Genomic DNA, 27,130 nt, shown 5'->3' with positions numbered 1-27,130 from the left:
AAAGTATATTGGAGATAGGTTTCTTTTTCATTAAAGAAAGTAAAAATGTGATTTTATTTTTTTGCCTTTACATGCCCTTTAATGTGAATACATTCACGGTGCAGCTTGCTGGATCTCCTGAGGGTGTCGCTGTAGAGTCAAATAACCAGCAATGAAATATAGGAGAAGTATTTACACCGTACAATCTTTGGGCATACTGTGTGAATGGGACTTGAAGAGTTGCAGCCTTCCTTAGGAATTACTTTGTATGTTGATCTCCTGTGACATTGAAGTAGTGACATAAAAATAACATCGGAATTTTCCAAGGATCCCAATAGGGCGCAGTGGCCAAACAAGCCCAGGAGGCACTGCAGTCATGTGATCCTAGTAGCGACCCCTGGGTCTCTTTTGCTGCTGTTCAGTGACGGCTGGCAGTTAATAGCTGCCCCCCCAGTACAATGGGAAGTCTTGTTACTTGTGAAGGTAGGCGTCCAACCAGAGCTCTCCGGATTCCTTTAGCGAACTGCAGAAAAGAAGATGGCATTTAGAACATGTACTGTTGCTTTATGGTCAATATTAGAAGCTGCTAAGTAAGGGATAGACCAGGGGCCCAAAAGGTAGATCGGGATCTACCAGTAGCTGGTGATCAGTAGATCTCAAGACACTGTCAACAAACCGCTTGTCTAAATCACCCTCCTGTTTCATGCGTTTCAGATATTTATTTGTTACATAAGAAATAGCTGTGACTATAACAATATACATTTTCTCATGAATCAACATTTAAGTAATATTTTCCATGAAACAAAATGCTAACAATGTTTTATGGATGTAGATCATAATGGGACAACATTAGGGATGGGCGAATTGTTTCGCCGCAGAAATGACGCCCATAGCCTTGTATGGTGTTGCGCGTCAAAACATTTTTGATGCCCTTAGACTTTAATGGGCGTCAGCGACATTTCGCCGGTGGCTATTTTTTGCCTAGACAACATCACTAGGTGGCATATTTAACAAGGGTTGAAATAGGAGTTTATTGGGTTTTATAAAAACTCCCATAATCTCCAATTTTTTTTAAAAAATGACCAAATCTGATCAAATATTTTAAAAAATGTAAATTCAATAAAATAGGATCAACCTGCAAACTCAAATCAAATTTGATTTGAGTTTTTTCACCCAAAAGAAAATTTGGAAAAAATTTGAATTAGTAAAGTTTGGGCACTCCTGGGATAGACTCTTGCAACTGTAATTAATGTGCTATTGTGGAAAACTATGGGGCGATAAGGAGTCAGCTAGAGAGAGATTATGTCCCCTTTAAAGACATGAGAAATCGGATTTAAACAGTTACAGGGAGTAGAAACCTCATGCATAATGAAATATACCTGGTCCATATGCAAAACTCAGCTGAGCTCATACTATAGAACAATGAAAACGAGCAGGTGAAATACAATCTGCATATGAAAAAGGCACAGAATTCATTACAGAGGAACTGTTATCATTTGCTTATAACACAAATGGGTCTTAATCATCAGTTTTCATGGACTTCTGCTGCCGCTCACAAAGTCAAGCATGTAAAGATCCTCTGTTTGTTGAGCCCTCTGCCAACAATAATATCAGAATGAGGCCCTTTGTGGATCTGATGCCCAATGGGATCTCCTAACCTGCCCACTTTCTATTAGGCAGTCCCCACACATGGCCAATCAGTTGCTGTCTTGGTCTAGAAGGGTCAGGCTTATCTCAGGTTAAGCCTAGTTGCGGCATCAGTTGTTACATAGTTAAGTTGGGTTGAAAAAAGACCAAAGTCCATCAAGTTCAAACCCTCCAAATGAATCCCAGTACAGATACCTACAAACACACTGAAACTAAACCAATATTTTAGTATCACAATAGCCTTGGATATTATTTTTGTCCAAGCAATCATCCAAGCCACTCTTAAAGGCATTAACTAAATCAGCATCACAACATCACCCATCAGTGCATTGCACAACCACGCTGCTTCAAATGAAAGGTCTCTTCCTCTAGTCTAAAGGGATGGCCTCTGGTCCGATGATCCACTTTATGGAAAAATATGTAGAATCTCCTGCTAGCAGCCTGTAATGCCCTCTACTGTACTTATAAAGACTAATCATGTCCCCTCGCATGTCTTTTCTCCAGAGAAAACAACCTCAACCGTGACAATCTACCTTCATAGTATAAATCTTCCATCACCTTAACCAGTTTAGTTGGACATCTCTGCACTCTCTCCAGCTCATTGAGTTGTGACATCCTGGGAATTCTCTACACAATGTCTGACCCACCCAAGCTGCTGATTTTATTCTGTGGAGTATAACCTTCTCCTGCCCAGAACAGGCCCTACCAGGAAGGGATATACTGGGTGACCTCCTTGACTATGTGGCCCCAGCAACATTCTAATTTTTTGTTGGCCATACACGTAAAGATCCACTTCTTAGGCGAGGCAAACAAGCGGGTCACCCTGATTAAGCCCAGAGTGTAGGTGGACAAATCTGGCTGATAAGGTAATTTATCCCCCAAACCAACGATCTGATGATAACAGCCAGCAGTGTAGGCCCAATAATAATTTCTAAACCTGCCGATAGATCGGCTGCTAGGAAGAACCCATCTGCTGGCAGATAAGCTTCCAACTAGGTTTAATGGGACCAAATTGGGCTGATGGAGAACATTGGGAGATGTAGTCCAGCAATATTTAGATAGAGGAAAATTTTGGGGGTCTTTACGCAACCCATAACAATCTTGTCATAATTAGGTGTGATGTTTGTGCCCATGAAGGTTCCACATCAACACAGTTAAAATTATGGTTGATATAAGCTCAGCTATAGAGAACCTACTTGAACTGAATCCTAAGATCATGGCCCCAGGGCAATGAGAGAGTGGCAGCAATCAAAAGACCATTTCTATTTTCCATTTAAATAAAAGGAGGGGGTTCACATTGACAGAAAGAACCACTATCAGCCTGGAACCAGCTAATGTCTATAACAGGAAGAAAGTGTCCCCTTCATAAAACTGGTGGTGGCTGCTGGTGGAGATGGGTGTTCATTCTGAGAGAGGCCTCTGACCTTGACCCATGTGATCACCGCAACCATATGCTTCAATCTTGATTTGGTGTTGCCTTATTTAAAGCAAAATAAACATTTGATGGGGAGCACAAGGAGAGGAAGCCAAAATGGAAAGTGCTACTCACTGTACAATATCCGCAAACGCTGTGAACAATGGCTTGGACTGATACTCAATGCCATACTTCTTGCACAGAGAGTGGACAAGGGGAGCGGCTTTCCAGTAATTGTGACGTGGCATTGTGGGAAATAAACTGTGGGAAGAAATAGTCACACAGGTGAGGAGATAAAGTGGAGCGAGAGACAAGTAGGAAGAGTACAGTACACTTTAATAACTCACTGATGTTCAATCTGGAAATTGAGGTGTCCACTGAACCAGTCGTTAAACAGGGACTGGTCCACATTGCACGTGGCTTGGAGCTGAAAGGACAAGTCAGAGATATTAGTTGCAGCAATATGTAAGTGAATAAATAAGGAGGGAATAATGAGAGATGGTTGGGCACCTGCGTGGAGAGCCACTCCTTATTCTGATCATAGTCAATATTCATTGGAATGTGATTCATCTGAGTGACCCACACGAACCAGTTACTCTCAATGAATCTGAAACACAACAACACAAACATTGATCAGCACCATGTTACAACCTGTAGTATGTTCTTTCCTGTATACAGGACTCAAGGAATATGAATGGTTCATGACCATATACAGTAAACACAACAACACAAATGGAGCAGCCGCAGTTAATACTCTGTAGCTCTTGAGTGTACAGAGGGAACCAGAGCAAGTGATATTGCTTGGACCAGTCAAAAACACACCGGGTAACTAGTTAGGAAGGGTCTGGCTGGCGAAACACTATTTTGGTGGGTGCAACTCTGTCTGCAACCCCATCCACTTTATTCCTTCTCTGTGCTGTTGCTTATTTATATATACTCAGGTTAGGATCAGGAGTGCACGGACTGTTTCTCGACCTGCGTATCACTACTATATTAAGATAAAAATATAAGGAATGCACCGAACCCTGCTTTTTTAGGGTTCAGCCGAATCGAGGGGAACAGATTCAGGCTGAATCCAAATCCTGATAAAAATTGCTTGGAATTGGCCGATTCCCAAACCGAATACAGGATTCAGTGCATCCCTAAAAAATACATTGGGCCCTTCCTTAAAATGGCTGTAGATGTATCAGGTCCCATCTCATTACGCTGCATCTGGAAGCAGAACGCAAAAAAGACATTTCACGGACTGTGCTAAAGAGGTTAGTCAGGTTAGGTGTTCTTTATGCGTTTAGACACAGTACAGGTATGGAACCTGTTGACCAGAATGCTCAGGACCTGGGGTTTTCCTGATAACTGATCTTTCCGTAATTTGGATCTTCATACCTTAAAAAATAATTTAAACATTAAATAAACCCAACAGGCTGGTTTTGCTTCCGATAAGGATTAATTATATCTTAGTTGGGATCAAGTACAAGCTACTGTTTTATTATTAGTAATCATTATGAAAATGTGAATTATTTGATTAAAATGGAATCTATGGGGCAAATTCACTAAAGTGCGAAGCGGCTAACGCTAGCGTAAATTCGCTAGCGAAGTGGACCTACTTCGCACTCTTATGCGCTATGGCGAAGGGAAGTAACTACGCTAATTCACTAACTTGCGCATTTTACTGAACGTTACCTCTTGCGCCAGACTTGCCGTCACCACCTCAGACCAGGCGAAATGCAATAGAGTAGATAGGGATTGTATCAAAAAAAGGTTGAAATTTTTTCTAAGTCCCAAAAAACGCTGGCGTCTTTTCCTTTTTAGAGGGTGATAGGCTGAAAAAGATTGTAAATTTTTTTGGGGGTACCCTCCTCCCCCCTACATTTCCTAACATATGGCACCTAAACTATAAAGTGGGCACATGTGTAGGGCAATATAACAACTCGATTTTATTTTATGAAGCTTTCCCAGGCTTGTGTAGTGTAATGTATTTGCTGCTTCATATACGTACATTGTACTTTAACTTGGCACCGTATGCAAATTAGGAATCGCTAGCGTAACTTCGCTTTGCTTGACGAATTAACGCGCAACTCCGCAGGTTAGTGAATTTGCCCCTATGGGAGACAGTCTTTGCATGATTTGGAGCTTTCTGGATAAATGGTTTGTACCACCAAATGCAACAAAACTTTTCAGGGACCATCCACTCATCCATGAGGACATCAACTAGTACTTCGGGTTCAAAACGCATTGGGACTCTACATATTTTCAGGCTCTATAGTATGTGTTGTTTCTTGTTAAAGCAAATTATTCAATTGGACATGGCTTGCAAGCAAACTTTGCAGGCACCATCCTCGCAGGAAAAAGACTACTTTTTTGTAGTGTGCAACCTAATGTTGCAAAAGATGTACCTATAGCTTTTGGTAGCTTTATGTCCCACACCCTAGATGTAAATATGATGCCATTGTATGAGCTGTAGGAGGGAAATTACAGCTGCCATGTAGCTTCAAATCTTTCTGACCCATGTACCCCAGGTTCTCTGCAGCTAATTCATTCCCTCAGTAGTATCTTCTCTTTATAAAAGTGCTCACCTAACCAACATGAACATAGCGATGGTACCGCTCACCCCCAGGAAAGGGATGTAACACAGACCAAATCTCACATAGAAAGAAATCATCCAGGCCAGGTCCTGCAGGAATAAGAGGTAGTCAGCCATGTTAATTGTGACGTCACTTGGTGCTTTGCTGTCAGTCTACTTACTACAAAAAAGGACGTACTTACCAGCCACTGCTTGCGCTGTATTGCAAAGTAGAAGATATACCACTGGAAATAGACGGGAATCAGTGCCGGAGGCCCAACTGCAATAACAACAGAGGAGGCGTATGATACAGTATTAGGTTTATACCTGAGACGCAAAGTACTTGGTGTTATGCTAAGAAGGACACTCACTGAGGAAGAAGTATTTGTGCTGGTGATTATATGGCATGTATTTCTTCTTCTTCATTCCAAGCTGTGGGGGAGACAAGAGAGTGGTGCTGGTGCCATGAATGTCATTTACTGTATGTCTTTACCCATCTCAAACAAGAAGGAAACAATCATTAAACCTAGCACTCGGCCGGCTCGCTTTGTACTCACCTCCACGGAGAGCTTCTTCCCCAGTGCAAACAATAAAGGGTGCATATTAATATCGGGATCCTTGCGGAAGCAGTTGGGTTTGGCATGATGCTGAAAGTGCAAGTGATTCCACCAGCTGGCAGGAGCACCCTGTGTAGGACATGGAGAAAAGTGACAGAGTATATAGTTATTACTTAAAATGTACAAGTTTTGGTAAGGGGGAGGGTCCTACATTGTTTCAACAATCAGAAGCAGCAGTGCAGAGAACTGCAAAAATAGCCAGACAGTGCTTTCAATGCCAATTTTTATTTTTTTTTTACAAATAAAGTTATAATTAGTGTATAAGATAATTGGAATTAAACATGTATATAATTGACATGGACAGCAGCTCCAGGCAGTGACTTTGAGTTATCTGTTTAGAACAATTCACAGCCACAATGGCCATGCTCATCTCTCACCTTCAATTGGCCAATCACAAATTTATGTACAAGGTGATTCCATGAGGAGCGGCTGAAAACCGACAAGTGTCCAAAGTCGTGTTGCAGCCACCCAGCCTGAGCCTGCAAAGGAGGAAGAAAGTGAAACTGAGCAGACATGGACTGGTTAGTGTGTATTTACTGAATGCTGGGTGCGTCTAACAGGGAAAAACAGATCCTGTTAAACCAATAGTAAATAATGGAGCTGAACTGTGGCTAATCCAAATGGCCCAACTTTCCATTTCCTGAAGCACCTGCACAAGTTACAAGACAGATGCATTGTACCAAACACAAGGTTATAATGTCAGATAAAATATGGCGGCACAGATTGTCTCTTTTTGGAGCACTTCCATACAGACTAGAACTTTGTAGAATGTAACCGGATCTAATCTGGCAACCTCCCCAAACAAGTGGATCTTTCTGGACTGTTTCGGATGACTGTCCACTGACCTGTACAGTCCCCAGAAGTAAAGCTGTAACCAGCAAAGGAATGAAGGAGGTGCCACCGTAGTACAATGTAGCATACGCCAACACGTCGAGCAGTATAATGTGCAGCAGAACCCCAAAAAAGAAAAGCTTGCTGGGACGAAAGAGTCCCATCTGCTCTACTGTGGTGCGTAGAGTGCGAAAATCTTCCACCATGGCAGCCTGTAAGGAGAAATTGTAGGAGAACTTAGTTATATTTCCTATCAGTCGTTCTGGCTGATACATTAGATAGCTTTAAAGGAATTGTTCATTATGAAAACTAGGTAAATAGATGTTTCTTATATAGTTAGTTAGCCAAAAATGTAATGTATAAAGGCTGGAGTGACTGGATGTCTAACATAATAGCCAGAACACTACTTCCTGCTTTTCAGCTCTCTTGGTTTCCACTGATTGGTTACCAGGCAGTAACCAATCAGTGACTTGAGGGGGGCTCATGAGTCCTAACTGTTGCTTTTAAATCTGAGCTGAATGCTAAGGATCAATTGCAAACTCACTGAACAGTTATGTCCCATGTGGCCCCCCTTAAAGTCGCTGACTAACTGAAAAGCAGGAAGTAGTGTTCTGGCTATTATGTTACACATCCAGTCACTCCAGTCTTTAAACATTACATTTTTGGCTAACTAACTATATTATAAACATTTTTTATTTTGCACAGCCTATCTATTTACCCAGTGTTTATTTTTACACTGAACTGTTCCTTTAAGAAAGGCTTAGACAGTTTTTTAGCAAGTGAGGGAATACAGGGTTATGGAAGATAGCTCATAGTACAAGTTGATCCAGGGACTGGTCCCATTGCCATTTTGAAGTCGGGAAGTAAATTTTTCCTCCTCTGAGGCAAATTGGAGAGGCTTCAAGGGTTTTTTTTGCCTTCCTCTGGATCAACTGGCAGAGAGGCAGGTTATATATAGAGGCACTCAAAGAGCAATCCTCCAGGCAGTTGTAGTAAAAATTGGTCTTTATTAAAGTACATGTGTGGATAACTGCCTTATGCGTTTCGTGTTCTCACAACACTTAATCATAGGCCTATCAAAGGCGGTTATCCACACCTGTACTTCAATAATGACCAATTTTTACTACAACTGCCTGGAGGATTGCTCTTTGAGTGCCGACCCTACACACAATACGGTGATGTCCGCTCCCTTATGCTGAAGGCTCGGGGCAGAGCACCTGAGTTTCCTCATTCACGTGGTGAGTCTCTTTTAAAAAAATATATTTTTGGATGAAGATAGGTTATATATAGACATAAAAGGCTAAACTTGATGGACGCGTCTTTTTTTCAACCAAACGTACTATGTTAGTATGTTACAATTGCTAGGTGCTAAAATGTGGTGCACCCCTAACCATGCCATGCACAATACTCTTGCACCTTATCAATTTGCTGATTGTACTTTGGTGCAGGGGGGGGACAAGGAGCAGTGCATGCTGGTACAATGGAGTCCTTTATACAACACATGGCTTGACCAGGCAGTATATGCATGGCTTTCCTTGAGTGTGGTGCTTGCTGATAGCCAAAAAACCAACTGAATTTTGGCTCTTCTAGTAAGACGAGCTCTATTGCTCACTGTGAACTAATGATGCCCCCACCTCAACCGACTCCAACCCGAGAAAACTAGGTAAGGGGGGCAGCACTCAGTGCCACGTTTTGCCCAGTTGTTGCCCCTTCAATGCAGCAATATGCACACTTTTAACTACTCATTAAGTATCTGCTGCAAAACATTGTGCCAGACTTTGTGACCGTTTTGAAGTGGGTAACAATGGACGGTTGTGCCAGTATATTGCACGGGACAGGGTACAAAGTGCAAAAACTGGTAACAAAGCACCATGTTTTTTGCACCCTGCTCCCCAGATTGCACCTGCTTGCCAGTCAGCACTGTATTGACAGGGGAGCGGAAGGAATGTGAATTTTAAAATGCAAGTTTGAATGTGCCATAGGGTACTAGGTGCTTTGTGCCACAAGTAAAGAGCTGGTACATTCATAATTGTTTTGGTTTCAGAGCTATTTAAGCTTTTATTGACTGCCAATATATTAATTTTAAACCAACAGCACCACCTGCCAGACCTATAAGTGAACCATCAAAGAGAGATGCCTTCAGAAGGAAACCAGAGAAGTGTTCTGAGGTTGTTCTGCTCAGGAAGGAGATAGGAAAGGGCATCTGAGGCTTCTGATCTCTTGTTTGAGCAGAGCAACATCACAACACGTCTTTGTTTTCCTTCTGAAGGCATCTCTCTTTGACTGTACAGCACTGACCAGCAGGAGGTGCTGTTGTTACAAAATGAATTCCACTGGCAGTTAAGAATTACTTAAATAACTCTGAAACGGAAAATAATTATTCACGTAGATTGCAAAAGTGCCTAGAAAAGCACCCGGAGAAATTCAAATTTTTTTTTAACGTATACTTATCCTTTAAATAAATATACTTCTCAGCCTGCTGTTAAACTACACCAGCTGTTGTGCAGTTAGCAATCAGTGATATGAGGGTTGTAGTTCAAGAGAGACGAGCAACGGATCACAAATCTCTATATAAAACACACACTTACGTCTTTGCCGGGCTCCGCGCTCGGTTCCCCAGGAGCCAACTCCCCGATCAACAAACAGCACATGCGTTTCTTCACCATCTCCTGGTCTATGTGGAAGGCAGTAAAAGCTTCCTGTAGGAATGAAAAATAAACAGAAATTATTAGGATGTCTAAAGGGCAACTTTAGTTCTTAGAATGTTATAGATTGGCTGATTCTAAACAACTTTTCAATTGATCTTAAATGTTATTTTTTTTTCTAAGTTTTCGGAAGTCGAAGTAAAATCATTAGATCGATCGCTGAAATCCTTCGAATCGTTCGATTTGGAAGGATTTAATAGTTTGATCAAACGATTTTACTTGGACCCAAATTCACTGAAAAAAACTTCGACTTCGATATTCGAAGTTCAAGTATTTCAATTCAATGGTCGAAGTATTTTTAACTTCGAAATTCGACCCTTGATAAATCTGCCCTTTAGTGTCATTGCTACTTTTTATTACTCATCTTTCTATCCTGGTCCTCTCCTATTCATTTTTCCAGTCTCTTATTCAAATCAATGCATTGTTGCTAGGGTAATTTTAGCCCTAGCAACCAGATTGCTGAAACTGCAAACTGGAGAGATGATGAATATAAAGCTATATAACTAAAAAAACACAAATAATATTAAGTGAAAACCAATTGCAAATTGTCTCAGAATATCACTCTCTACACCATACTAAAAATTAATTTAAAGGTAAACAATAAAATGACATTTATTCTACTAGTCGCAGGACACCGAGCACTCGTACATTGTGTACCCTGTTCCCTGGCCGTGCTCATGTTCCACATCCTGAACTTGCGATGGGGGGGTGCACCAGGGCAATGGGGAAACACATTTTTGGATGTCTTCAATGTGGCACAGCAGCTCTATACCCTAATTGTAATAAAGGTAATATTTATACAGGATGCTTTCCTTTAAAGGAGAACTAAATGATAAAAATTAATATGGTTAAAAATGTCATATGTTACATACTGAACTTAAAGTTTGAGCTTGTCAATAGCAGCAATGATCCAGGACTTCAAACTTGTCACAGGGGGTCACCATCTTGGAAAGTGTCTGTGACACTCACATGCTCAGTGGGCTCTGAGCAGCTGTTGAGAAGCTAAGCTTAGGGGTCGTCACTAATTATCCAGCAGAAAATGAGGTTGGACTGTAATATAAGCTGATGCTACAGGGCTGATTATTAAATTATGATGCTAATTGCACTGGTTTATGTGCTGCCATGTATTAATTATCTGTATTAATTACTAATCAGCCTTATATTGTGACATTTCTATTCTGTGTACTGTATATTGTGAGTGGGTCCCTAAGCTCAGTAAGTGACAGCAGCACAGAGCATGTGCAGTGAATCAGCAGAAAAGAAGATGGGGAGCTACTGGGGCATCTTTGGAGACACAGATCTTTACTGCTAAAGGGCTGTGGTTGCATTGGGCTGGTACAGAAGCATAAAACATAATGTACAACATTTCTAGCTACTTCTTTAGTTAGACTTCAAGCATATTCCTCGGCAGAGCAAGTTACACCCAGTATGGTTATACCAGTACCAGAATCAGCAGAAAAGAAGATGGGGAGCTACTGGGGTATCTTTGGAGATACGTCTTTTCCCCTAAAATCCACTATTTTCAGGGCTATAGTAGCACCAAAACTCTAGCTTCCTCCACTGGCACAGAAAACACCAAGGAGCCTATTAATCATGCAGCATATACAGCGCCAATTCTGATGAAAGAGCCGATTGAGGCGGCACCTAAAATGCCGTCCCCCCTCGCCAGCTAACCCATCAGGAGGGGAAGCATCCGAGGCAGGAACACTAGTGCGGAGATCGCAACTGCGCTCTTTTGCACTAGAAAAGCCTCATTTTTGCCGCCCCTGGAAATGTATCTGGCGCTGCCGCCTTAGGCGAGCGCTTAAGCTCGCCTCATTGGCAGAGTGGCCCCTGAGCATATAAAAAATCAGTGACTAAATACCCCAAAAACCAAAAAGGCAACACTGTATAAGGAACGGCATATTTATCTGCCCTTTGAAAATGGGAAAATACGGCATTCATCTATTTTATATCGGAACTTACTTGCCACTTAAATTTTTCACATGTTAATGGATTACACAAGGTAAGAAGTGGTGTAAAATAACAGCAACAAATCCGGCATTCGGTCGTTGTAAAACCACGCACCTTGATAAATTCGCCATTTATTTTACAACCATTTGCACCGTTTTTCTAGTGTTAATTGTTTTACACAGTATGATCAATAGACCCCCCCAGGTGTGACATTAACCTAAGAGAATATGCAGTTCATTCCCATGAATTTTGGGAAGGGGGACTACTGACTTTGTCTTGCACCCAGCATCAGGCTGGAGTATTGGGGGCACACCGGGGCTTCGACAACAAGGGCCCTCCTTGTACTAGGGCCAACCTCCTGATGCCCCTCCCCCCATATGTGTGAGTAATGATCATCTCCTTCCTTAATTCTGAGGGGGCGCGTGATCGGGGAGCAGGCCTAGGCTGGTGCATACCTCCCAACATTTTGGAAATAGAAAAAGGGACTTAAAGATTTGCCGCACGTAGCACAGCAAATTTTTTTAACCACATCCATTTTGTGGCCACACACCGTAATTACCATGTTCATTTTTCAAAATTTGGCAGGTTTTTTCATGAATGATATAGTTTTGATACTATCATGCCATTGTCTCCTATGCAACATATTTTCTTCATCTGCATAACATTTGTTGTCATTTTGATTTCATTTGTTTAATATGAAAATCAAATAAAATATTTTAAACTATAAAATTTGGCAGGTTATGAAAGTTTGAACACTTTCCTGTGTTATTACAGTTTTGCTAATGATGGTGAATTGCCACAGTTTCCCCAAGAGACCTGCTTATCTTTAATTGCTACAATTGTTTCTTTGCTTATCTTAAATTGTTACAAAAGTATCCAGGTGCACCTGCCACATATTCTGGGCTCTCTGCCAAAAGCCAATTCAGTTTTAGAAGCTTTGTACGTTTTTCTGGAGATCAAAGAGAAAACATCTATCATATCAATCCGGGACTGCGGGTTGAGCTGTCAAAATCAGAACTGTCCCGTGAAAAACAGGGCAGTTGGGAGGTATCCTGGTGGGTCACATGATGGCTGAGGCCCACCTGATTTTTACCTGGTATCCCGCCGGCCCAGTCTGACCCTGCTTGCACCCACCCTGTCTGATAATTTCATTGCTCTATGGTTGCTAGGATCTAGTGACTTATTTGTATTAGTACTTAAGACAATATTCACTACCAACAGCTGCCAATTTCTGTTGCCATGCTCCCTGTTCCTAGAAACCAGACAGCATGTGCATACAAGAGATTTACTTAAAAGGACAAGGGAAGCCTAAAACACAGCTAGACTGCACCACTATTTATTTCCCTGCAACCAGGCATCCCTTGCAGCTAGGTGCATGCTCATGACGGTCACCAGGTAGGTGGTACCACTAGGCTGCATGGCCTGGTTCATGTTCTTTGCCGCTGTCTGGGTGCCATTAGTGGGTAATAGATGTGAACACGCACACAAAAACATGCACCCCTCCCCGCACACATAAAAACACTTCTTTCTTTTCTCCCTTTCACTTCATCCATATCTCTACTACTAAAGAAAACAGCTGACATTTAGGGCTGACATTTGAGAGCCTAGTTCACATAAATGTCATTGTACCGGGCCTGTTCTACTAAGAGGTGATCGTTCAGTCTATGAATTTATAGATGACATCCGCAAATGCATGATTTCTTTAAAAAAATAAAAGCCATTATTGTAGGAGAAATGTTTTTCCCATTGGTGTTCCAATAAATGACTTCAGACCCAAAATGTATCAGTTAAACACAGATTTTTGTATTATCTCTAATGTGCTCCTCCTCCATGGCACAGCAGAGGTTAATGTGAGCAGGATGCATGTCGCATGTTGCATGTCGCATGTTAAGTCAGTCCCACCTCCAGGGGGAGATAATGAGGTGAATACGTGTGTGTAGGTTGGAGGGGGGGTAGTGGTGGAAAAGGGGGCTGAACATACGGTGGAACCACAAGGCTGCACCAATCCTGTGAATGAGTTAGAGAAGTCAGAGGAGAGAATAGCTGACAAGTGACATTATGCACATAAACAAGTAATCTCCTATATCTGGGCTGGGTGACCTGCGGCCATTCAGATCTTGCTGAACTACAGCCCCCATAATCCCCTGGCAGCCAACATCTGGGAGATTTAGTTTAGCAACCTGCGCAGAAATCATGCAACTAAAGGGATTCATATATATATATATTTAGGAACTCACAGGAGTTTTCATGAGATTGTCCTTTGGGCACACACAAACACAGCGCTGCTGTATAGGATGAATGTATAAAACAGCAGCCCTCCAGCTATTGATAAACAAATACAGGATAATGGGGCACTCTCAGTATCATATACTGTATATATATATATATATATATATATATATATATATATATATATATATATATATATATATATATATATATATATATATATATATATATATATATATATATATATAGCAATTAGGCAGGTAGCTTTAGGGTTGGACTGAAGGGGCATATCCCTGGATCACAGTAGATAAAAAAATAAAAAGCATATGTTATATTAAATAGCAATTGTTTTATATTAAGTATATACATCAGACATGTCCAGACTGCAGCCCTCCAGCTGTAGTTGAACTGCAGCCCACTTCATCCCACTGACAAGGGGAAGTTGAGGTGTAGTTCAACAATAAATGTAACTCTGCCTGATTTGTTATATTTCACTCAACATCTGGGGGACCTTCACATGCCCAACACCAGTTTCAGCTGTATCTGATTAATCAAACTGATGTCGGATTAGGGTTACTGCATGGTGGGTGCTGCTTAGCCTTGTAATGCTGAGTATAAGACTGTGAATGGGATTCTATAGATCATATCTTTCCTACTTATTTATATTACAGTGACAAACTGCAAGCTGCTTATTTGGTCGGTTACGCAGATGAGGAGTCACCTATCAGTTCGACCAATCAGAGATCCAGCTAGCGCAGTTGGGGTGTCTGACCGCCCCCAGTTCTGGTATCAAAAGCCCACCCCCAAACTACACATACCTCATTCATACCAAAGATGCCTGGAGACACACTCATCCAGGGGTGTAACTACAGATGAAGCAGACCCTGTGGCTGCAGGTGGGTCGGGAGGTATAGGGGCCTCATGAGGCCCTAATTCATATACTATTTCAGGTCAACCTCTAGACATTTTGGGGGCCTGAACAATAATTTGCTGCGGGGCCCAGTAATATCTAGTGACACCACTGCCCACAGCCCAAATATGCCATTCCCACTCCCACCACATGCCATATAGGTACAAGCCCACTCACCGTGGCGTCCTGCCCTGAATAGTGACTGATCACCCTCGACCCACCGGGGTGAATATTGATGAATCTCGTTATGTCGTACACCTTGCGGTTGATGACCAGCCATCGCTCCTCGCGTGTGCAGCGTTTCTTGACCTCCTCCCACGTGTAACGAGTCAGCTCCCCCGTAGATCCCATCACTGTGACTGTAGTTCAACTATAACTCTCAGTGACTATACCTGTGCTCTACACCCCTCACTGTACAACATGCACTAGCTGTTAATCCTCCAATATCTCCCCAGGGATATACTGACACTATTGTATATACCAGTGGGCTGAGTACTCAGTGCTGCACATATGCAGGAGGAAGCAGACCCTGCAGCTGCCAGTAATATCTGTCTAATCACTGAGCCCTATAAATAATAAGCCCAGTATAAAGCAGCCAATAGAGAGCAGCCCTAGTGTATCACATAGAAACAGCAGCACCACTCACTAACCCCCAGCAGCCTGTGTTATACCCTGACACCATCCAGCCTCATGATCCTGCTACATCCAGACAGGTCCCTCCCTCCCTATATAAACACCCGGCCCGGTGACTTAGCTCCGACTGAGCTTCAGCACCAGAAATCACTGGACTGCAGCCGCTGATCCCGCCCTCGTCCGCGTTTCCTTGCTGCTATAGGACAGCTGAGAAGCCTATCACCTCACCAGACTCCAAAGTTCCGCCTTCCAGTCCTGATTGGTTGTTGCGGAACTAACAGAGGCATAACAGCGAACCAATCTGCGAACGGCGTGGGGATTTTAAAGGCCAAGTTCCTTCCATCAGAAGCTACTTGATAAACAGGAGGAAAAAGCTTCGTTCAAATGTCACAATATGACGTGACAAGTTTGGAAACCGAGTCCTGGAGCTGGTGCCACCAGGGGGCGCTGTAATGCCTCAAAGCCTTTAACTCTGCGTGCAAGGGATTTTAAAGGGGAACCCATCCCCAAAACTATTTATTAAAACAATAATAATAAACTGTCAGTCCAATAAACAATACTATATCCATGTACTCAAAATGTTCTTTTTAAAGCCAGTGCTAATGTAATTACTAGGGATGCACGAATCCAGCATTCGGTTAGGGATTCAGCCTATTTCAGCAGGACTCGGCCGAATCCTTCTGCCCGGCCGAACCAAATGCGGGGAGGGAAATTGCATGATACTTTGGCACAAAACAAGGAAGTAAAATATGTTTTCCCCTTCCCACCCCTAATTTGCACATGCAAATTAGGATTCGGTTCGGTATTCGGCCAAATCTTCGCAAAGGATTACCTCTGAAAAGCAATGTTGTTTCTGTATATATATATTCTCTGCACCGTTGGTTTTGACTCCAGAAACAATGTAGCATAAGAAGAAGAAGCTGACAGTCCTGGAGGAGAACGGACTTCTATGTAGTTTCAAAAGTCAGATAAAAGAAGAACTACAGGTATCAGTTGCAATTACATTTGCACATAGCAATTTGTAATGATTACATTTTATTAAGCAGTGAATATTAAGTCTCCCTTTTCCCACAAAAGAGTCCCATCTCCCCAGGGGCGCTCCACCAATGAGGCGAGTTGAGGCATCATTACGCTCTCTGCTGTAACGACGTGGACCACCCGACCCCTCCAGCGCGACCCCTCCAGCGTCACCCCCGACCCCCTCTGACACTGAAGAGGTGAGTGCCATGGGGAGGGGTGGGGGCGGCAAAAGGAAGGTCACCTCAAGCGGCAAAATAACCAGGATCACCCCTGCATCTCTCTCGCTAACACATACAAAGCCACTTCATGTGTTCCACCTTGCCATATACCTGGTCTGACAAACAGAGCAATCCAGTGGTCTAAATTCCCCTAGCAACCACACATTGATATGAATAAGAGACTGGAATATGAATAGGAGAGGCCTGAATGGAAAGAAGAGTAAGAAAAAGTAGCAATAACAATACATTTGTAGCTTAGAATTAGCTATTCTATAACATACAAAGGGCAGAGACACATGGTCAGATTCCGGGAGATTAGTCACCCAGCGACAAATCATCTCTTCTTCGGGTCGACTAATCTCCCCGAACTGCCTTCCCGCCAGCGATTTACATTCTAGCAACCGGTGTGCTTCATTTTCCGAAGTCGCCTGAATTTGCCTCAGGAGAATTTCGATTCTAGCCAGCGGGAGGCAGTTTGGGGAGATTAGTCACCCCGAAGAAGAGGATTTATCCCCGAATCTGAGCGTGTCTCTGCCCTTAAAGTTGACTTCAAGGTGATCCACCCCTTTAAATCAGTTGGTTTCACTGGTATAAAATATTCAGACAATAAAACATCCACCAAAAACATGGCAAACCATAAACTTCCAGAGAAAACAGACAATTAATTATTTTTACAGTGCCGAATAAACAGAGCTGCTATAAAGGGCCGTTATCTGCATCAGTAGGTATATAATGATAGCACAGGGCAGATAACTGTCTTTATCTAATCCCCAGGGCTGTTTACTGCTCACACTTCGGCCAGCTTTTCGGATGAACCCTGGAGTCCGCTCAGATAAGCCTGGGTTAGGGTGACAGAGGTGCATGAGGAGAGGATCAGGTGAGGGGCACTTGGTTAACACGACGAGGTGAAAAGGCAGGGTGCAGAGACTGGGATATTTCCTCATCAATAGCGAGATGACGTGCTTGTCATGCAGATACTATCTGGTACTTCAGTTTCTGTACACCACGACAGGTGCAAAGTTTGCTCCAGTAACAAAGTAGTAACCCAGAACATCTAATCAGTGGGTAGCTTTTACTAGTGACCTGTTTGTGGTAGATTATAATATGGATGTCTGGAGTGGCCGCCCAGGGCCCATGGTTCTGGTGTAGGCCAAGACTGCAGCATAGAATGGGGAGCAATTGTGTAATGAAATGCTAGGGCCAATTGTCATGAAATGCTGAATCTGATGTGTCATTAAATGCTTGGCCACAAAATGTTGGGAGTCTGAGACCACTGCATTACATATTGTTGTGGCCACTATGTCATTAAATCCTGGACGCTCTGTCACAAATTGCTGGGGTCACTGAGTCAGAGAAGGTTCTGTGTTTCAGGGTGTAAATGATGTTGTAGTAAAGTTAACATAAAATGCATGTTGTCAGGGGAGATTAATGCCTAGGGGCCCACAGTGCTGAGGGGCCCATTAGGAGGCACAAACGTGTTCAGACTTATGAGTTTCCCGTCATATTCCTAGCACTGAGGACTGCGCGCATGGAAAATTGTCTAAAGTTTCTTACCGGGAACACACAATCCTCAGTGCAGATAGGTTCAAGGGTAGTGTACGAGTGCGCACTTGTGCATGGAGGGACGGAGCAGAAAAACTTTAGCCAGACTAGGGGCACCAGAAATACAAATCCGGCCTTGCAGGAGCACCGCGGCACTGTCAGGTTGGAGCGCTCAGGAGTGAGCTCAAAGTCAGACAGAAGTAGTGAGAAGGAGGCGAGTTACTTCCCACCCTGGGAGGATCACTTTCTCTCGCTCACTTCCAAAATGGCGTTGTGTTGAAGGCAGTGGCAGCGCTTGGTGTCTGAGCTGATGATGAAAATGTTGATGAGTAATGGTGGCCATAGACGCAGAGATCCTATTGTACGAATCGAGGATTTTCAGACTGTGTGGGGAGAGTCCCGACATTTTTCATCCGGAGGAGATCGGTCGTTTCGTCGATCGGACAGGTTTGATTTTGTCCCGACCGATCCTGCCAGAGCCCATTGCGCTCTCATCGTAATCTGTTCAGATTACCCCCGATATAGCCATGCCCGTTAGTGGCATATTGGGGAAAGATCAGCTCGTTTGTCGATGTTGCCAAACAAGCGGATCTTTTCGTCTATGGCCACCTTAAGACTTGCTCCTTGTCTGCACCAGCAGCGCCGACCCCACCGGCCGATAACACAACCGGATTGAGTGGCTGCGGCTCAGAGACCTCCTGAGAGACACGGAGTGTGTGTGTGTGAGTCTCTGAGAGTGTGAGTGAGTGTATTGGCTGCTGTCTCATTGAGCAGTAAGTAAAGTGATTGCCAGCGATCAGCTCTTGTCCCTCCTCTTGTCCTGAACTCTCCAATGTCAAACTCCCTTCTCATCTGTCCTGGGTTAAATATGGACCGATGGAGCTGGGAACCACCCCCACCCCCCTTGTATATCTCGCCTCACATGATGCACTCCATTGTACTCTTGGCTTTGACAGGGCATTTAAATCCCCAATTGCCCATTTCCACTCGAAAGGTTAAAATCTCTCATTCAGTCCTTCTGGAGCAAGTGCCTGCAACAAGGTTAAACCACAGTGTGTCTCTATATGGACAGAGATTAATACTCATTCTCTTAATGTTTTTCTTAAACAGGGACTACTATATCCACATCTATCTGTCTATGTAATCATCTATATACCCAAATATCTTAAGCCATGATCATGCACTCTGTCTGCGCTCAGCAAGGAGGCGGGGCAGTGGGCGGGGCCGGAGGGGGCAGAGAGAAAGAGATAGCCTACGGATAGGGTTGCCACCTGGCCGGTATTTTACAGGCCTGGCTGGTAAAATTGATGGTTGATCCCAATGTTATTAATAGGGAAAAAAGATAAATATATAGGAATCAATCCAGAAATGCTGCATCCTGTATTTAGGGATTCTTATAGGAGGGATTCACTTCTACTTTTAGTATGTTAAAGAATGGCTTATTCTTAGCAACTTTTCAATTGGCTTCCCTTTTTTTTTTAGTTTTTAAATGACTTGTCCTCTGCCTCCTTCCAGGTGTTAGATGGGGGTCAATAACCCTGACAGCCAAAAAACTAATCATCAGTAAGGTTACAATTTTATTGTTACATTGTATTACTTTGTTCAGGCATCTCCTATTCATATCCAAGTTTTTTGTTTAAACTACTTCCAGGTTGCTAGGGTAAAATGCACCCCAGCAACATGATAGCTACTGAAATTCACTTGAAAACTGCTGAACAAAATGTGTAATAATTCAAAAACCACAAAAAGCAACTGAATAATGCAAATGGAAACCAATTGCAAATAGTCTTTGAATATGAATGTCTACTTCATACTAAGGGGAATGTTTACTAACATTGGAAATAAATATCTGGAGATGTTACCCAAAGCAACCAATCAGATCTTTGCTTTTGTTTTGTAACTTATAGATAGCTGTTTTGCTGATTGGTTGTCATGGTCAACATCTCCAGATATTTATCTCCAGTGTTAGTAAACATGCCCCTAAACTTTCATTTAAAGGAGAACAAAACCCTAAAAATGAATATGGCTAAAAAAGCCATATTTTATACACTGAACTTATTGCACCAGCCTATAGTTTCAGCTTGTCAATAGCAACAATGATCCAGGACTTCAAACTTGTCACAGGGGGTCACCATCTTAGAAAGTGTCTGTAACACTCACATGCTCAGTGGGCTCTGAGCAGCTGTTGAGAAGCTAACAGTCCAAAAATAAAAATTTGAATCCCAAAACTACGGTGTCCCTAAATTCCAGCAATCTTTATAATTTTATATTAAACTTGTGAAAAACACTACCGCACATGTCTATTTATCTCTCCACATTAAGCGGATGAAGAAGAAGCCTCAGAAAAGGAAGACAACGCCTTCCTTGTCTCACATCTAGGGGCAAATTTATCATGGGTCGAAGTGAATTCGAGGGAAGATTCGAAATTCTAAGTAAATTTTGGGTACTTCGACCATCGAATAGGCTACAACGACTTTGACTTTCAATTCGAAGTAAAACCGTTCGACTATTCGATGATCGAAGTACTGTCTCTTTAAAAAAACTTTGACTTTAATACTTCGCCAACTTAAACCTGCCGAAGTGCCATGTTAGCCTATGGGGACCTGCATTTTTCTAAGTTTTTAGGTTTCGAAGGAAAATCCTACGATTGTACGATAAAATCGTTTGAATTGTACGATAAAATCGTTTGAATCATACAATAAAATCGTTTGAATCGTACGATAAAATCGTTTGAATCGTACGATAAAATCGTTTGAATCGTGCGATAAAATCGTTTGAATCGTGCGATAAAATCGTTTGAATCGTGCGATAAAATCGTTTGAATCGTGCGATAAAATCATTTGAATCGTGCGATAAAATCGTTTGAATCGTACGATTCGAAGTACGATCGTAGTACGATAGTACGATCGTACTACAATCGGAATATGATCATACGATGAATAAAATCCTCTGACTTCGAATGTCGGAGGATTCTATTCGATGTTCGAATTTCGAAGCATTTTCGACCCTTGATAAATCTGCCCCCTAGTGAGTGTAATATACCACTGGGGGCACTAGGACTCTAGAGGTCGGTTGCTATACCACCACCTCCCTAGTTACGCGCTCACACTGTGGGAATCACTGCACACAGCACCTTATGCTCATAGAGCTAATGTGATTGGTGGGGATTTTATGATTTCACGGTTTTAAAAGTGTATTATATTCAATCACGGATTGTTTTGTTAAATAACTTCTCGGAGAAAGTAAAAAGTGGTGAACAAATGCACTGTTGTTATAGTTATAAAAAATCACTAAGGGTGAGATCTGAATTTTATTTTATAAATACTACACTATATAAAACTTTCTGTTATCTCCCCATCAATAAACTTTGGTTTTTTGAGGGATACAGCAATTCATATTTGAAGAGTGTTGAGAAGCTAAGCTTAGGGGTCGTCACTAATTATCCAGCAGAAAATGAGGTTTTTCTGTAATATAAACTGATGCTACAGGGCTGATTATTACATTCTGATGCTAATTGCACTGGTTTCTGTGCTGCCATGTAGTAATTATCTGTATTAATTACTAATCAGCCTTATATTGTGACATTTCTATTCTATGTGTACTGTATATTGTGAGTGGGTCCCTAAGCTCAGTAAGTGACAGCAACACAGAGCATGTGCAGTGAATCAGCAGAAAAGAAGATGGGGAGCTACTGGGGCATCTTTGGAGACACAGATCTTTACTGCTAAAGGGCTGTGGTTGCCTTGGGCTGGTACAGAAGCACAAAACATAATGTACAACATTTCTACCTACTTCTTTAGTTAGGCTTTAGTTCTCCTTTAAAGGTGAACCACCCCTTTATCCTGTGTTGTTTAGGGTCACAGGCTGATGGCTCAGAGGGGCCTGGCGCACTCCGATCCACCTCCATCCCTGCCTCGCCCAGACTTTCAGAACATGCCAAATTTTGTAAAATGAACATGGTAATTAGGGGGGAAGGGTGGTCAAAAATAGGCGTTGTCAAAAAATGTTTGCAGCAAATCTTTTTGTCCCTCTTTCTATTTTTAAAATGTTGGGAGGTATGTGAATATACAATGCAATATAATAAAACGAACAATACGTGTGTAACTCTAGTATTTCCAATTGTGGTTTATGACTCTCAGACAGAATCCCGGTCTCCATGGGGAAAAAAGGACACGGGCAGGGATATAGGAAGGGAATTGCATTAGGGGAAGGGACGGAAACCAGGGATAGTGTGTGAATAGTAAGGTAAGATGATGTCAGGGGAAAGGACTAAAAATCTGGGTTATTGGGAAAGTAAATGATAACTGTGGGTTAATGAGTACAGGCAAACTGGTATATTCAAGCTGCCACTGCCAGCTGCTGCATAATCATTAGTTGAAGGTTAAAGGGAAAGTAAAGTCTAAAATAGAATAAGGCTAGATATACTATATTTTGTATGCTAAACATAAACATGAACTTACTGCACCACAAGCCTAATCGGCAAATGATTTATGCTTTCAAAGTTGGCCACAGGGGGTCACCATCTTGTAACTTTGTTAAACATCTTTGCAAGACCAAGACTGTGCACATGCTCAGTGTGGTCTGGGCTGCTTAGGGATCGTCATAAATGATCAAAACAGGGAACAAACAAAGCTGCTTGAGTTCTGCATGACTGGGAAGTAAGGTGGGGGCTCCCCCTGCTGTTCATAAATATGATTGTTTCCCTGCAGAGCAGTTAGGGACCGTCTGACAATTCCTATCCACAGCAGTAAATGAAGGAAGAATTTCACTGCATACAGTCAGGTTTCTGATAAAAACAGTGCTCATTTTTTTAATTAAAGTATATTGGAGATAGGTTTCTTTTTCATTAAAGAAAGTAAATATCGGATTTTATTTTTTTGCCTTTACATGCCCTTTAAAGATACAGAGAGATGTAGATCCAGCAACTAATGGAGGCTAAAGGATGGACAAAAAGATAAACTTTAGTACTCTCTTCTGTCCCGGTTGAAGGGCTCACAGACGCCTATTGCCCTAGAACTATATTCTCTTTCCAGCAGGACGGTTACAGCAGTGAAAAGACCTGATGAAAGCGAAAGCAGTTATCTGCCATAAAGATAACATTATGGAATAGCAGCATCTACCTTGGGATATATCGTGCAACAGATTGATTCATAACACTGCAAAATACCGAGATTAACTTATCTTAATTGAAAGCTCACTCTGTATCACTCACTCATTAATTACACACAGTCTCTAGAAAAATATTTTTGTGGATTTAAAGGAACAGTAACAACAAAAAATAAAAGTGCATTACAGTAATTAAAATATAATGTACTGTTGCCCTACAATGGTACAACTGGTGTGTATCATTTACAGGATATAATTTACAGGATATTCCTGTAAAAAAAAAAACAATTAATCACATTTCCAATGTTTTTCCAATGTAGTGGGTTTACTTACTAGTTACTACTGATATACTTTTCAAATGTTGGGATTAGTATTTGCTCCTTTTCTATTTACTCCTTCTTTACAACACGTGGCTCTTTAAGAAGCATCTGCTTGTATTTTTTAATTGCATTCTTTTTCATTCCTCTTCATTCTTCCCAAAGAATAAATTGTGAACAGTAATGCTGTAATACGAATTGCAACAGACACTGAATGATATAAAATTATGGTCTCTATAACCCAGGTGTTCTAAAATGTGCACTTTTGCAATAACTCATAGAACTCCAAGGAGCAATATAAGATCAGTCCATTGGGACATGAAATAAAAAGTGCAAAGTTTGACCAGGTCTAGTAACCCATAGCAATCAATCAGGCATTCGTAACTGTCAAACAGGTGACCAGTACATGCTAGCTGCTGATTGGCTGCTGTCAGTGACTAGACTTCCAGCAGACTTTGCACCTTTTATTATATTACCCCCCCCCATATCTTTTTCCTATGCAAAACGCCCTTGTTAGTTGTTCTGATAATAATAGGAAACTTACTCTGCAATGATAGACAAAGGGCTGCGCTGGCAAACTCCTTGCCTCTAGGGCCTTTCCACTTTTTCAACTGACAAAACCAGTATCAAGTGTTATTTCCCTCTACAGTTTCACACCTCCTATTGCACAGCCACTTAGTTATAAGGTCCCGTAACTTTTTTAGCAGGGACATAAACCCAAAAATAAAACATTTAAAGGGGTGGTTTACCTTAAAGAGCATGTAAAGACAAAAAAATAAAAATCCCATTTTTACTTTCTTTAATGAAAAATAAATCTATCTCCAATATACTTTAGTTACAAAATGCGTACAGTTTTTATAAGAAACCTGACTGTATGCAGTGTAATTCCCCCTTCATTTACTGCTGTGGATAGGAATTGTCAGACGGTCCCTAACTGCTCTGCAGGGAAACAATCATACTTATGAACAGCAGGGGGAGCCCCTGCCTTACTTCCCAGCCATGCAGAACTCAATCAGCTTTGTTTGTTTCCCTGTAGAGCAGTTGGCGACTGTGTAGAGATTTGTATTGGATTTTATTTTGGCTTTACATCCCCTTTACTGTTTCCAACTCCAGCTGCAGGGACAAAGATCATGGAGCCAGATTTAAACAGATAAACTGGGATTCTATTTGAAAGATTATTTTGCTCCAGCCACTGGTTCTGCAGAGTTGAAAGTTTGTATTAAACAATACAAAAACTATAAAAGCCACATTAGATTACATGACAACACAGGACCCAATGCAGTCTGTATATTCTGATTATTAATCAGTCTTGTTGTATCGGCTTCTGGCAGATATTATTTAACTTGTGCTGTTTTGATAATTTATGACGATCCCTAAGCAGCCCAGACCACACTGAGCATGTGCACAGTCTTGGTCTTGCAAAGATGTTTAACAAAGTTACAAGATGGTGACCCCCTGTGGCCAAATTTCAAAGCATAAATCATTTGTTTGATTAGGCTTGTGGTGCTGTTCATGTTCATGTTTATGTTTAGTATACAAAATGCAGCATTTCTAGCCATATTCTATTTTAGTATTTACTTCCCCTTTAAAGTTAACTTTTAGTATGTTATAGACTGGCCAATTATAAGCAACTTTCCAGTTGCCCTTCATTATCTATTATTTATATTTTTTTAAATTATTTGCCTTCTTCTTCTGATTCTTTCAAACTTTCATATGGGGGTTACTCACCCCATCTAAATATTTGCCTTCTTCTTCTGATTCTTTCCAACTTTCATATGGGGGTCACTGACCCCATCTAAAAATCAAATGACCTGTAAGGCTACAAATGTATTGTTATTGCTTCTTTGTATTACTCATCTTTCTATTCAGACCCTCTCCTATTCATCCAGTCCAGTCTCTTATTCAAATTAGTGCATGGTTGCTAGCAGTGTCGGACTGGCCCAGAACCTTTTTTTGGAAAAAAAAATTTTTATTTTCGGCGATGCACAGCGCCGAGTGGCGTTGTTGCGCATGCGCGCCGAACTGAGTTGTTGCGCATGCGCGCCAAACGCAGTTGTTGCACATGCGCGTCAAACGCCGTTGTTGCGCATGCGCGCCGTACGGCTGGGCCGACGGGTTTTAGTTGGGGGGCCCCTGGACAGCAGTCCCGGTGGGCCCCGGGCCCCCCAGTCCGACCCTGGTTGCTAGGGTAATTTGGACTCTAGCAACTAGATTGCTAAATTTAAAAACTGGAGAGCTGCTGAATAAAAAGCTAAATAACTCAAAAACCACAAATAATAAAAAATGAAATGAAAACCATTTGCAAATTGTCTCAGAATATCACTCTCTACATCATATTAAAAGTTACGGTAACTTAAAAGGTGATCAACCCCTTTAATGAATGAATATAGAATTAGAATAGGGCTTAAGTAAGTCCGCAATCCCCGCTGTTAGTTGCACGTAAACCCCCTTAAAGTCAGGTGGACTTCTGTGCAATTGTGTCCATTTTGCGAGGAAATGTGCATGCAGTTGCAGTACTTTTGGCCAATTAGTTAAAAGGCCATAAAGGCCGGGGCCTAGGGCGGCAGAATTTTAGTGGGGTGACATGCCACCCAACTACACCCGTATTGGTTAGGAAGCACTGGGGATTCTCAGGAGATACAATCGTTTTTAAAATTCCCTTTGCACCAATCCCCAGTACTCTGGATCCGATGCTGAAAATTTGCACATGTGCACAAAGGAAGGGGACGTGGGTAATGAACGGCAGTGGGCATAGGGGAGCCTGCTGTATAAATCCGGCCGATTGCCCTCTTGCAACCGAAATGACTCTGGGATTCTGGGAGGAAACCCTGCATTGTGGGAAAAAGCATGCCAATTGCACTAGAAATTGCACTTTTCTCAGGGCCGAATTTAAATAGTGTGAGCCCCTAGGCCCACTGTCGTTTGTCGCCCCAGTCCCCTCCCCTTTATTTGTTCAAATTTTCATCATCTGGTCCGATGCAATGGGGATTTAAAAAATGATTGTATCTCCTGCCGACCTAGGTCCACAAATCCAGGCCTGACTTTCCTTACTGCATTTGTGGACATACATGTGCCCTAGTTTCATATATTGGGCAAAATGTTATTTCTGGGTCCCCTGTAAGGCTCTCTAGATCTCGTCAAACCTTAGGGAAGATTATCCATTTTGCACATTTATTGAATTCTGCACTATGTCACATTCCCCTAAGTGGGGCCCCTCTATATCCCTGTGGATCTGCTGTCTCCATGGTAAAAACACCTGCTAGCAGAGGGACAGAGGCTTGCAGGGAGTTCTTGATACAAAGCAGCACACACTTTTGCCTTCTGTTAATAATAATGTATGTAAAGCTGAGAGACTGGCACCGTGTGTTAATGTGCCTGCGTGAGCAGTCAGACCAGCTGTTCCAGGGATTGTGTGATGTGTATTTATAATTCTAGCGCTGCACTGATTT

At 42.0% G+C, this 27,130-nt stretch overlaps 1 protein-coding gene across 1 annotated transcript; it reads right to left on the bottom strand.

Moving 5' to 3' along the window:
• Positions 1-35: 35 nt before the first annotated feature.
• On the bottom strand, positions 36-15,609 carry fads1.L (fatty acid desaturase 1 L homeolog). Its single transcript, XM_018257492.2, has 12 exons — positions 15,023-15,609; positions 9,637-9,747; positions 7,063-7,260; positions 6,595-6,696; positions 6,158-6,286; positions 5,972-6,032; positions 5,804-5,880; positions 5,614-5,711; positions 3,551-3,647; positions 3,388-3,467; positions 3,176-3,301; positions 36-502 (listed from the first exon to the last, which is right to left on the bottom strand). The coding sequence occupies exons 1-12, from the start codon at positions 15,194-15,196 to the stop codon at positions 451-453; spliced, it is 1,305 nt and encodes a 434-aa protein (XP_018112981.1). The 5' UTR covers positions 15,197-15,609; the 3' UTR covers positions 36-450.
• Positions 15,610-27,130: the final 11,521 nt, after the last annotated feature.

Source organism: Xenopus laevis, chromosome 4L, assembly GCF_017654675.1.
Source record: "Xenopus laevis strain J_2021 chromosome 4L, Xenopus_laevis_v10.1, whole genome shotgun sequence".
Classification (NCBI taxonomy): domain Eukaryota; kingdom Metazoa; phylum Chordata; class Amphibia; order Anura; family Pipidae; genus Xenopus; species Xenopus laevis.
Note: the sequence above shows the minus strand (reverse complement) of the source record. Positions and strands in the feature narration are given on the sequence as shown.